This window comes from Typopeltis vanoorti, chromosome 20 (genome assembly GCF_054136105.1).
Source record: "Typopeltis vanoorti isolate ZY-2024b chromosome 20, IOZ_Tvanoo_1.0, whole genome shotgun sequence".
Classification (NCBI taxonomy): Eukaryota; Metazoa; Arthropoda; class Arachnida; order Uropygi; family Thelyphonidae; genus Typopeltis; species Typopeltis vanoorti.
Genome location: NC_143568.1, coordinates 39,170,908 through 39,183,110, shown reverse-complemented (window position 1 = coordinate 39,183,110; position 12,203 = coordinate 39,170,908). Strand labels below are relative to the sequence as shown.

Here is a 12,203-nt window from a genome sequence, read left to right as displayed (position 1 = left end):
TATTCCACAAGAAATTATTTATTCCCTTCTCATGCAAGTACCTTAGTATACGGTGAGAGAAATGCATAAAGTTATTATAAATATCAGTCTTTATAACGGTGTTCACCAACAGCTTTCATAGTCAATATATATTTTGACTCAAGGGAGTCAAAATATATATCACTGGAGATTTATACTAATCATTATTATGATTATGATTATGATTATGATTATTATTACGTGATACCTCCAGGGAGTCCAAAGACTCATTGAAGGAGGACACCTACTCTATAAATCTCTGAAAACGAATCGCAACTACACCGACGCCATCTACCACCCACTACCACTAGTGTTTTCAATTTGTATTATTTAATTAACTTCATTCACTTTATTTAATTTCATTAACTTTATTCCCACTCGGACACTTACAATTACCTTCGGCCATCCATTCCATGCATTAACCACTTTCCAAACAAAGAGCTTAGTCCACACATTCTCATTAACCATACTTTTGCATAGCTTCCACGAGGTTACCCGTTATTCTACTACTCATGTATTGGAAAAATTTATTTTGTGTCAATCTTATAGAAACCCTTTAGTAACTCATAATTTCATCATGCCCACTCTTTGAACGTTTTTAACTCTTTTAACTTTTTAATCTGCCTTTTAACTAAACTCTACAACCCATAAACCTTCAATCTATCCTCATATGCAGTATTCCACAGTTACCAGCTTGGTCACTCATGTCAGAATCCTCCCTAGCACCACCTCCTGATCCTGAAAAAAACGCAAGCAACCAAATCTATGCCCAGCAGTCATAGTGATGCTGAATCATAGCCTTATAAAAAGGATAATAACTTGTCTATCTTATTTGTCAATGTATTCTTCAACATTCAAGCAATCTTTTGAGATAATTTGCCAATTTTTGTGATATATCCTCTGAACTTCAAATCTCTCTCTCTCTCTCGACCGGCACATCAATATCCATGACCTTGTCAATTTCCTGTAATCAAGTTCTTTGTAAACAATATGATGCAAAGTATGTAATCATTTTATCCCTACGGGCATTACCTCACATTCTGCAACTCTAAATTGACGACCTTTGTCCTTCGCACATACTGCTACTTTATTTAAATCATCCTCCAAGGTATTTAATGTACGTAGGCTGTTCAATAAGTTATAAGACTATATTTATACAGAAAACAGATTACCTTTAATCATTTAGGTCTTTTTCGAAGTAACTACCGTGAGACGCGATGCATTTTCCCAACGTTGCGTCCACTTCTTAAACACATGTGAAAGTCCGTTTTTTGAGAGTTCTTTCAAAACCCCCTCCGCAGCTTTTACACATGCTTTGTTGCTTTCGAAATGGCGGCCTTTTAGTGGTTTCTTGAGCGCTGAAGAAACAGCCAGAAATCGCACGGTGCGAGATTAGGACTATATGGAGGGTGTGGTAGGATATCTATGTGGTTCTTCTGCAAAACGTCCACTACACCACCAGCAATATGTAGCCTTGCATTATCGTGCTGCAATAAGAAGCCATTCTTCAGCAATGGACGTTTCCTTTTGACGTGCTGTACCATTGTCCGTAAACCATCCGCATAGTATGAGCCGTTTACAGTATTCCTGGGTTCTTCAGCATGTTGGTAAACAATGCCTTCGTAGTCAAAAAACATTATGGTCATAACTTTACCAGCCGATTTTACAGTTTTTGCTTTCTTGGGGTTAGGCGAAAACGGATGCTTCCATTCACTGCTTTGTTGTTTCATTGTAGGGTCATAGTGATACAACCAAGCTTGATCTGCTGTAATGATGCGTTTTAAGAATTTGTAGCCTTCCTGTTCCAGTCTTTCTTTCCATTCTGTGCACAAATCCACTCGATGCTGCATTTGCTCCGGTGTCGAGAGTTTGGGAATCCATCGGGCGCAAACTTTCAGTACCAAATGTTCAGCCATGATTGAGTGAACACTTCCCACAGAAATATTCAGGACAACATGCAGCTGGCGTACTGTAATTCTGCGATCCTCCTTGATGATAATTGCTGCTGTGTTGATCATTGTCTCTGTGATGGTCGTTGAAGGTCTTCCCTCACGTTCAAGATCATCCACATTTTGCCTTCCTTCCTTAAAAGTTTTATGCCAGAGAAAAACACTTGCCCTCGACATTGCTTCATCGTGAAAAGCTTCGCGTATCATGTTAAAAGTGTCCGATGCCGATTTTTGCAAACACACACAAAATTTAATTGCATAACGCTGTTCCAAGGACACTTCCATTTCAACTACTGGTCGCGGCTCGAAGGCGCGCCAGAGTGTCACGCCGTCACGTGACACTCTAGTACATTAGCCCGTATACGTCATCTATCAACCTCTTTTGTTAATACAGACAGCAACATTTCTTTATTCCACAGAAATTAATATTGTGAGGAGTGGTTTCGCGACAGTAAAAGTAGTCTTATTACTTATTGAACAGTCCTCGTATATTACATTATGGATTGTTTCTCTCCTCAGTTTCCATGCTCAACAATCAACAGAATATATCTCCTTTTAAATCTGCCCTTTCACCTTGACTTTACTCCAACATACATCATCCTCTAATGTCTGTCTGTCAACTACACTATATCTATGTCATGAGCCTCATACTATTTCAATTTGCTTGAACGTATGCAATAGTTTTCTGTGTGTGTGTGATATTCTACAAATGACTTTTCAAAGTCCAGCAGCATCATGGTGTAACCATTTCCTTTATCAAATTTTGCTGTTATTTATTATAAAATGCGAATAAATTACTAAGGTAGGACCTACATTTTACAATGTCGTGCTTTCCCCAAGATAGTATCATATTCCTATCCACCAATTCTGATTTTTTCTATTTACCATTTTTTTTTCAAAACAATAACCATCGCTCCAGTGATTGTAATTGGTTTGTAATGCAACCTTGGAATCTTTTCAGAAAGAAAGATTACACAACTTTGTGGCATGCACTCCCAGTTCTTGCACATTATAGCACACAAACTGCCACACCGTGCAGTCGTACCCCTACCGTATTCGCATTCATATATTCCACATGCTGATTCATCCAGTTCGTCTACCTGAATTCCGGCATCACACACTGCCACATCAATATGTAGAAAAAGAAAGTAAATAAATGCACTAAAGAATTTTATTACTAAGTAGGTAACAACATTTGCTTCCTAACTACCTTGGAAAATTGGTAAGCAGCCAATCTTCATCCTTTGTCGATAACAGGTAGATGCCCAAGAACTATTAATGATTTTATTTGAAATTCTGTGAAGAGAACACCGCACATAACTTTCGCAGTTAATTTACCCTATGTACTATTGACTGAAACAGTGTCAGTTCTGCTTGAAATATTGTAAATTATTTCAACCTTGTTCATTCCAGATATCCACTAACGTGGGTAACAAGTCGAAGAAAGGCTTAGAAAGGTTACTCTAGTCGGTGAAAAAAAGAATATAATGAAATTTTAAATAGAGAATTTAGCTGCAAGATATACTTGCTTGACTAAATAAATATATTATGTGCCTCTGTGGCCAATGGAATGTCATTTATCTCCACAGCACTAGACCTCCAAAAGAACCAATATTATAGCTTTCCAGTTCAAGCTGTCAAGACATGTATACTCCTATGGAAATGGTATTTCATTGATAGTGCTAGGCTGTACAGAGAAGACCATTATAAATTTAAGTATAGTTGCTGACTGGAGGACCTTTTTCTAAGTCTTTCTTCAACCGGTTCACAAGTTATTCGATCTCTAGGAGAGGAAAGGAAGGAATTTTTTCTCCAGGGAACTCTTATTTTTCATCGCGTAAAATTATCAGCCATATAATTGTTACTATATTAGACACTGTCTGATCAAAAATATCTTGACGTCTATTCATTCCATCTCTCATTTAATATGAAGAGCATTATTGCTGCTCTGACAGCCTTCAGTTTTTTGGGGAGGCATTGCACTAAATTTTGGTAAGTTGCTGCGGAAATTCCATTTCATAATAACGCAATTTCAGGATGAAGAAATGAAGAATGACCCAATTGGGCATTGGGTCATTCTTCAGTGTTTTTGATATTCGGCCTATTTTACAATTAGCCTTTCAGTTCTCTCACAGATATTCTATGAGATTGAGATCAGTTCATTGTGGAGGCCAGTCAAGTTCAACTTACATATCATCAAATCATTTTGCGCTGTGGTCGCTTTGTAGATGGAGACATTGTCATGTCGATATTGTAAAGAACCATCGCCTACCTCTTTGCATAAAGTTAGATGCACAGAATTTTCTACATGGTCAATACATGCCACATCAAGATTTCCTGTCACTAGAACTAGAGGCTACATTGGGAAGCCTAATTCATATCATTCTAGAATATGCATTTCCATTGTTTCAGAGTCCAACTGTGGCGTAGCGCAGCTTAGACATGTGGGCTGCTGCATGGCCATGGAGACCCATGTTTTTCAGTTCCTGACAAACAGTTGTGGTGCTAACGTTAATTGCAGAGCCCTTTAAGAATTTGGTAACGAATCGTTCAGCCTGGAACAGGTAATTATTTAGCGTCATGCGCTACAACACCCAAAAGTACTGTTCTGTGATTTCACGTGGCCTACAAGACTGCTTTTGTGCTGTTACCGATCTGACGTTTTGCAAAGTTTACTATGCTAGTTCACGTGTAAAGTCACTTAGTTTTACTGGGCTGACTATTTTACATGACTGTTTGCTTTCTTTTATGCCGGTATGAGCCATTGTGAGGTATGTACCGACGTATATACACTGTTATGAAAGGGTGTCCAGATATTTTTGATTAGGTAGTAGGTTATAGGCTAGGTTAGGTTATGGTTAGGCATTTTATGTGCAGTAAAATCCTCTCCGAATGCATATTAAAGTCACTGGTAGCCTCAGGCCAGATATATGCGATGGCTAAGTGATTGGTTGAAAAGGACTGAACATCTTTGCCTACTCCTCTTCAGGAATAAATAAAGTTAGCAGATTTTGTTTGGTCTAGTCGCCAATTAGAAGATTTTTTTCTAGGCCATTTACAACTAGTTCTGGCTTTCACGTTAGTTTATCATTTGAATAAGTTTAAATGTTGTTTAACCTGCAAATGACAGAAAGTTTTAGTTTTAGGTTTAAAAACTGCTTTCTATAAACGTGTACAATTCACAATATTTCAGACAATAATTTATACTTGTTACAGTTTAGGACCACGATATGACCTCAGTTGTGTGGCCAACCATTTCTAATTAAAGGCAACGATAGCTTATTCACCAGCTATCAGTATCTAATGGTTGAGGCAGCTACCAGCCAGTTTCTATAAAAATAATAATAATAAAAAAAAAAGCTGCGTTTTGTTCCAGTATAGGCGAGAAGGAGTAGGCGAGACCGTTTTAGCCCTATCTAACTTTTAGAGACTGAGTGATCAGTTTAATCTCCAATGGTAGCCATTCAGAGATAGCTAGCCCAAGGCTATCACTAATTTAATCTGCACGCCGTGTCGAGTCGGCTCAACAAGTACCGCCATCTCTTGGTCTCTGACCATTGCACAATATTTTAATGTCTGAATATAGTGGGGATTCGAAGGTCGATTTTCTTATGTTTATGGGAAGAAAATCCGAGTTTCTGGGAAAAAAAACCCGCTTGCCAGTGCCAGAGATCGACTAACTCGGGAACCGGTCGAATATTCAAATGTTCTTCTAGTTGTTGACTGGAGGAACATTTGAACATTCAACAGGTTCCTCTATGTTTCCTCTGTGTCTAGTCGCTGACTACAGGAACATTTGAATGGAAGTCTTCATTCGTGATGTCAAGCGCCATAGAGTGCAAACGCCACTTCCACTGAGCTGAATAACACGTTATTGAATTTATATTCATATTTATTTATTTATTATTTTAAATATTAAATCAATTTTAATTTTATTATTATTCCAATGAATTGAGATGTTTGCCATCTGGTATTATCAAACTGTGTTACATTTGCGACAGAACTGCATGATGTGCAACACGAATGTCTGTAACTTTATTTCCAAATGGAGACTCATTTGGTTATGTGTTCTCGAGAAGCATTGATAATGCAGTTCTATTTTTATAAGAAAACGCGTATCTCCAGGTAAAATTTCCTTGTCATCTTGTTAGAGACGGTATGGTAGAGAAAGACATGGCCCATCAAAACTTTCAAAATGATGCAACAGGTTAGTGATCACAGCTGATCTTCAAAGATACAGACTTTCAATGCGGATAAAACCTGCATGTCAAAAACGAAGCTCAACATAACAGAATTTGATCGGATGATTTGAGGGAACAGAAAGATAACCTTATTCCTAAAGTCCTCTTAAGTGGGCTTTAGTGATGCGTTATGCTATTTACAACGAGTCGTGGTACTGCAAATTTTGCTGATATTAGGTACTGAAAAGTTGTTAGAAGATCACAAAGCAAAATATTGAATGACTTTCTTTCTTTCGAGTTCTGAATGACCTTAACAACATTATTACAGGGATGAAAGGTTGGTTCATCAGTTGCATTAAACAAAGAGATCGTCGATGGAACAGTAAAAATTCAAATAATCTAATGTCAAGAAAGTTTATAAGTGCTTTCCTCAGTATTATAGTTGATGGCAGTTGTCCTTTAGGAAAATAAAGATAATAACTAATTAATTAATTTTTTATTAATATTTTATGATGACCTCACGTGGTGGTTGTTGGATGTCTTCATTTTTATTCCATGAAACTTACAGACCATCATAGAACACGTGAAAGATATAACACACACTTCCCTGGTAGTCTTAGTTGCTTTTGAAGTATTTAAATAACGTATGTATAACCACCTTGCGAAGCATCTTGATTTCAGATCCCTCGAAAATGGTTATAAAAATCGGAAAGAAATTATGAGAATGAACAGTAATTAATAAATCAGAAGTATTTTAATCATGGAGCTGTTATACATAGAGGAAGACCAGTGAAGCTTGAACACGCAAATGCCTAATTCTCGAAAAGAAGAAGAAGAAGAGGTGGAACTGTTATACAGTATATAAGTCGATTTAATGAAAATTGGTATTTCGCCAATTCACTTTAAGTTTTTTTTTTTTTTTTTTTAAACTACATCGTTATAAATGAATACATACATGAGCTGGTGTAGTCAAGTTTTCATGAAACTCTTTTTCGTAGTTTTCTTAGTTCATGGTTATGATAACAGGGATCGCATAATATAACAATGGCTTCCAATATTTTCTTAAATGATGTGGCACCGGTGAGGTGTTTATATACAATCAATTATATAGTTCCTGTATTCTTATTATTTTTCACGGAAAGCTGGGTATATTCTACTACAGAAGTCTTAAGACCTAGAGGAGTTCCCCTTTCGAGTATGCTTTTTTTTAAATTATCTTTTCCTACTTTAAACATGAGTGCTTGCCTTTGTATACAGAAACGTGTGCAAGGTGGGGAAGCATGTTTTGGAAGTTATTCCATTTCTGTTTTCTGTAGCACATACCTGTTTTCATAGAAAGTCTATGAAACTGCATGAAATGAAATACTGTTTAGAATGCTTAATTAACTGTAAACTGTAATGTTTTTATGCAGCTTTACTAAGTTGTCTCAGGACAGCACGAAAATTACCTATCCCTTAATAACAGGTTTCTTGATGGGTTTCTCTCGAATAAATTTTTTTGTAGAAATTCAAAATCTAACGAATAAGAAATTATTAATTAACAAATATTTTTGAATCTGAAGTAAAGACAACCAGCTTTATCTCCTTTAAGTGTAAGCAAGTTGTAGTCATGGAGTTTTTTAGAAAAATCTCCAATGGTGTACTTTTTGTAGCTTGTATTACTTCTGATGGGGGAAAATGCTGCTTAATAATTATTGTGGCCCAGTGTATGTTATAATTCATTTTAATATTAATACAAATTACTTATATTTTATGATGTTACTGTTGTTTCTGAGAAGATAACAGTCTGTTCTTCACAAAAGGATCAAGGTATTTGCAGTAAAAAAAAGTAGATTGCATAAAATGTTGGGGAAATTTTTTTTTTTTTCAATTTTTGAAGTTATAAAAGTAGCTTGTAATCAGGTTTGCAACAAAGAATTGTATATATACTGAATGGGAAAGGTGTATGCACAATTATCATTACAAATTTCTATTTATAAACATTTAGTTATTTAAAAAAAAAAAAAACAATGTTAAATTTTTTTAAAATCTTTTTTTTTAATTTTTTTTTTTTTATTAATCTGTTGGTTTCACATTTATTGCCTTCTATTCCTGTTATTTCAGAAAAAATATTCTATGAACCAACCAAAGATTTTAGTTGTATTGATGGGTCAGGTACAATTCCATTCCATTTTGTAAATGATGATTTCTGTGATTGCATCGATGGATCAGATGAGCCAGGTATTGTTCCAGATCTAGTATATTTCTGTATAAGTTTCTGTTATTATCTGAAGCTAATTTTAATGTAAGAATTACTTTTTAATGTAATAAATTGTATTATATATGTAGAATACATAAATTGTGGTAGATGAATTAATTCCCCAGTGTAAGACAACCACAGTGAATTCCATCAACCATTGTCAGCTGGTATGTTACTGCTTTGTCTCCTGCTAGTAAAGTCACAATTGCATGCTAAGCTTATTGATAATGAGGTAGGCATCAAACAAGCATTTGCCTGCTGCCCACCCTGTTTATGTAAGTCTTCAAGTGGCCTGAAAATCATGTTTGGTTTCTCAAGCAATTAAGCAAACATGGAAGTTTCTTGCTCTGAAACCAAATATTGTATTCAGAATAGAGGTGTCGCCTGAAATTTCCAAATTTTTATAATCAATTTCTTATCTCTAAAACATGTCAGAAGAGTTCATAAAGCATGATGCTTATGACTATTTTTTAAAGAAATTGGACTTTGAAAATTGTACTCTCTAGTCCAGTGGTCAACTGATTTAATTGGGAAATGAAGGAAGGGAACAACATGCACGTATCGTCAATCTCAGCACATTTTTCCTTCATCTGCTATTCTCTCTGATGTTGCTGATATTCTTCTATTTCTTGTACGATGCTCTTGCATCTAATCGTTCTCTTATTTCTGTGTTTTTCTTTTTATCTAATCTAGTGAGTCTCCGGAGAGGTCTTAGAAACTTCATCTCTGCTGCTTCCAATCTTTGTCTGTTTCTTTGTTTTAGAATCCAGGTTTCACTTCCGAATTTGAGAGATGGTTTAGAGGTCATATTATGTCATCTTAATTGAGTTTCTTTAGTCATTTGTTTTCCAAAATTTCTTTTAATTATGCTATTCATTCTATTGTAAATTTGTAGTCTTACTTCCAATTGTTGCGAGATTATATTTCCTAAGTATTTGAATTCTGTAACTTGTTCTATTATTTTATTGTTAAGATAATTTTGACATTTTGAATGGTGTTTCTACACATTACCATAGCTTTTATGTTTGTTTCAGATATTTTCATTTTATATTTTTTTGCCATTTCATTTCGAAAGTTAGTTGCAATTTGGAGTTTATCTTCTGAGTTTGAAATTAGTACTTGATCATCTGCATAAAGTATTGTATTTAGCTGTTTATTATTTGTTAGTTTAATTCCATCTTGGACAGTTGTTTTCCATTCTTTTAAGAATCTGTTTATATAAATGTTGAATAGGATTGGGGATAATCCACAACTTTGTCTTACTCTTTTATTTATAGTTATAGGTTCTGATAATGTAACATCTGCAAATTCGATGCATATTTTTGTTTCTCTATATAGACTTTTTAATTTAGACTTGCTTTAATTAATTTAGGAGGTATTTTATCGTCTTGTAATATTTTCCAGAGTAAATTTCTGTTCAAGTTATCATATGCCTTTTCATAGTCAATAAATAGAAGGAAAGTGGGCAGGTTAAATTCTTTTCTTTTTTCTGTGATCTGTTGCATTGTGAAAGAGGCATCTGTGCATCCTCTCCCTCTTCTAAAACCACACTGTTCTTCTTCTAAATAATTTTCTGTATGTTTAATTAGCCTGTTTTTTAAGATGTTTGCATATAGTTTAGGTGCTGTTATTAAGAGAGTAATGCTGCTGTAATTTCCACATTTGTCCTTTGGGACCTTTTTTGTGAATATTTATTACTACTCCAGTTTCCCCTTATTTTGGGATCTTTTGGTATTTCCAGATAATTTCTTTCTTACACATTATAAATTTATTCATTTGACTTCCTTACCAGCTATGCTAATTCTGTTGTCTATTTCAATTGCCATCTACACTAAAAATTGTACCTGAATAGCCAAAATGTTTTTCTTGTTCTATAGGTTCTCCATTCAGGATGCATTTTATGTTTTCTGTGTTCCTGCTGTTTTCATAGTCTTTCTTTATTGCTGATTTTCATATAAATTTTGATATCAGGTTTATTACCACTTTCCTTCATAATATGATCGATACAGATGATGAATAACAGTGGAGATAATGTGCATCCATGTCTCAATACCTGATTTAACATTAAACTATCTTCTTATACCTCCTCCAGTTCTAATGGCCAACTTACTTCTCAAATATAGACTATATGACTTGATATAATGTCTCATTTACACCATATTTAAACAGCTTTACCTTGTTGTATGCCTTTTTCAGAGCTACAAAATGTGTAGACTTTTGTTATATTCCCATGATTTCTCAACTGTTTGCCTTAAAATGAAAATCTGATAATGACAACTTTTATTTGGCCTGCACCTAGGTTATTCTTTTCTAAGCTTTCTTCTCACAATTTTTCTTAGCATTTTCTCAAGTATGTTTGCATGAGTCTTACCAGGAACACTGACTAGGGAAATTCTACAGTTCTGACACACAGTTTTATTTCCCTTTTTACAGATATGTGCTATGAGAGCTCTACTCTGGATTTTGAACAGGCCTTCTGAATTATGCAGTGTAGCCATTGTAAAACTAATACATCCATATTTGAGCATTTTTTGTCAAATATCATTTATTCCAGCTGCCTTTCCACATTTCAGGTTTTTGATGGCTTTTTCTATCTCAGGTATTGATCCATACTCCTGATTGCATTCTTCTTGAATGTTTTTTTACCATCTTGCTATCACTACTGATTTCATTTAGCAGGCTTTCAAGTTACTCTAGACAAATATCTTTATCTTCTGTTTTCATGTTACCTTTAACATCTCTGATTCCTTTTACAGTATTATTTCTTTCATTTCTGAGCTTTCTCAAATAGCTTCCAAAATACTTTGTCACAGTCACATTCCTGATATTTATTTTCTATTTTTTACCAAAGATTTCCCATTGTTTTGTTTAGTTAGTTTTACATTATGATTTGCCTTACATTTTCTGTTTATTTTTTCACACCACAAGTTGAACGATATGTCAGGAACTTTCAGTGTGCTTTTTTTTTTTTTTTTACTCCCTCTTTAGCTTCCTGAATCCAGTATGGATTTCTAATTTTTCACTCCTTACAGACAAGCTCACCACATGCCTCTCTGGCTGAATCAATGTTTTCTTCAGCATCTGCCAATGAATCAATCAAGATTTGGTTTTTGTTTTCAAACTGATTAGTTTCTTGGATGATATTTGTTATTTGAGTTTACAGTTCACATATGAAAGCTGTTCAACTTTCATTCTTTTTAAAACTTTCTTATTCACTCTTCTTTTCGTTATGATATTCAATTTTATCCTGCTCGAAACTTCCTCACTTCCTATTTCAAATCTTTTGTATACTAGTATTCTAAACCAGTCTGAAGATATATCAACAGTAATACAGTTAATGACTTTCTTATATCGTGTCTTCTTTCCATGTGAATTTGTGTACATCTTATATTACTAGTGCATGTCCTGAACAGAAATCCATCAGATGCTTACCATTATTATGACATTGGAGTTCAAAACACATATTAATCCTGGAACATTGTTTATATGATATGCAGCAAAATTATTGGGTCCTTTTATTATTATTATTAAAAAATTATATAAAAATTTTTCTTAGAATTATACAAACGTGCTTCTACGAAATGCTGGAATAAATGTCTTATCAAAAAATATTGAAGGACTAAATCTCACACCACTAGCTGATACAAGGTGGGAATTAAGGATTGGCACTTCAACCTTTACATCATCACATTAGAAAGTGTATGATAGATTTAGATTGTGAAAGATTTAATAGAATTTATTTTTTTAATGAGATATAATAAGATTTAATAGAATTGAATGAGAACCCTAATAAAGATATTAAATCAAAATTTGAAG

At 34.4% G+C, this 12,203-nt stretch overlaps 1 protein-coding gene across 1 annotated transcript in view; it reads left to right on the top strand.

Moving 5' to 3' along the window:
• Positions 1 to 7,185: 7,185 nt before the first annotated feature.
• Positions 7,186 to 12,203, top strand: part of LOC150095385 (glucosidase 2 subunit beta-like) — a 162,255-nt gene continuing 157,237 nt past the window's right edge. Inside the window, exons 1-2 of the mRNA XM_090410052.1 lie at positions 7,186 to 7,343; positions 8,252 to 8,368. Of these exons, the coding sequence (XP_090266178.1) occupies positions 7,193 to 7,343; positions 8,252 to 8,368 (268 nt within the window). The 5' untranslated portion in view covers positions 7,186 to 7,192. The remainder of the gene's footprint in view (positions 7,344 to 8,251; positions 8,369 to 12,203) is intronic.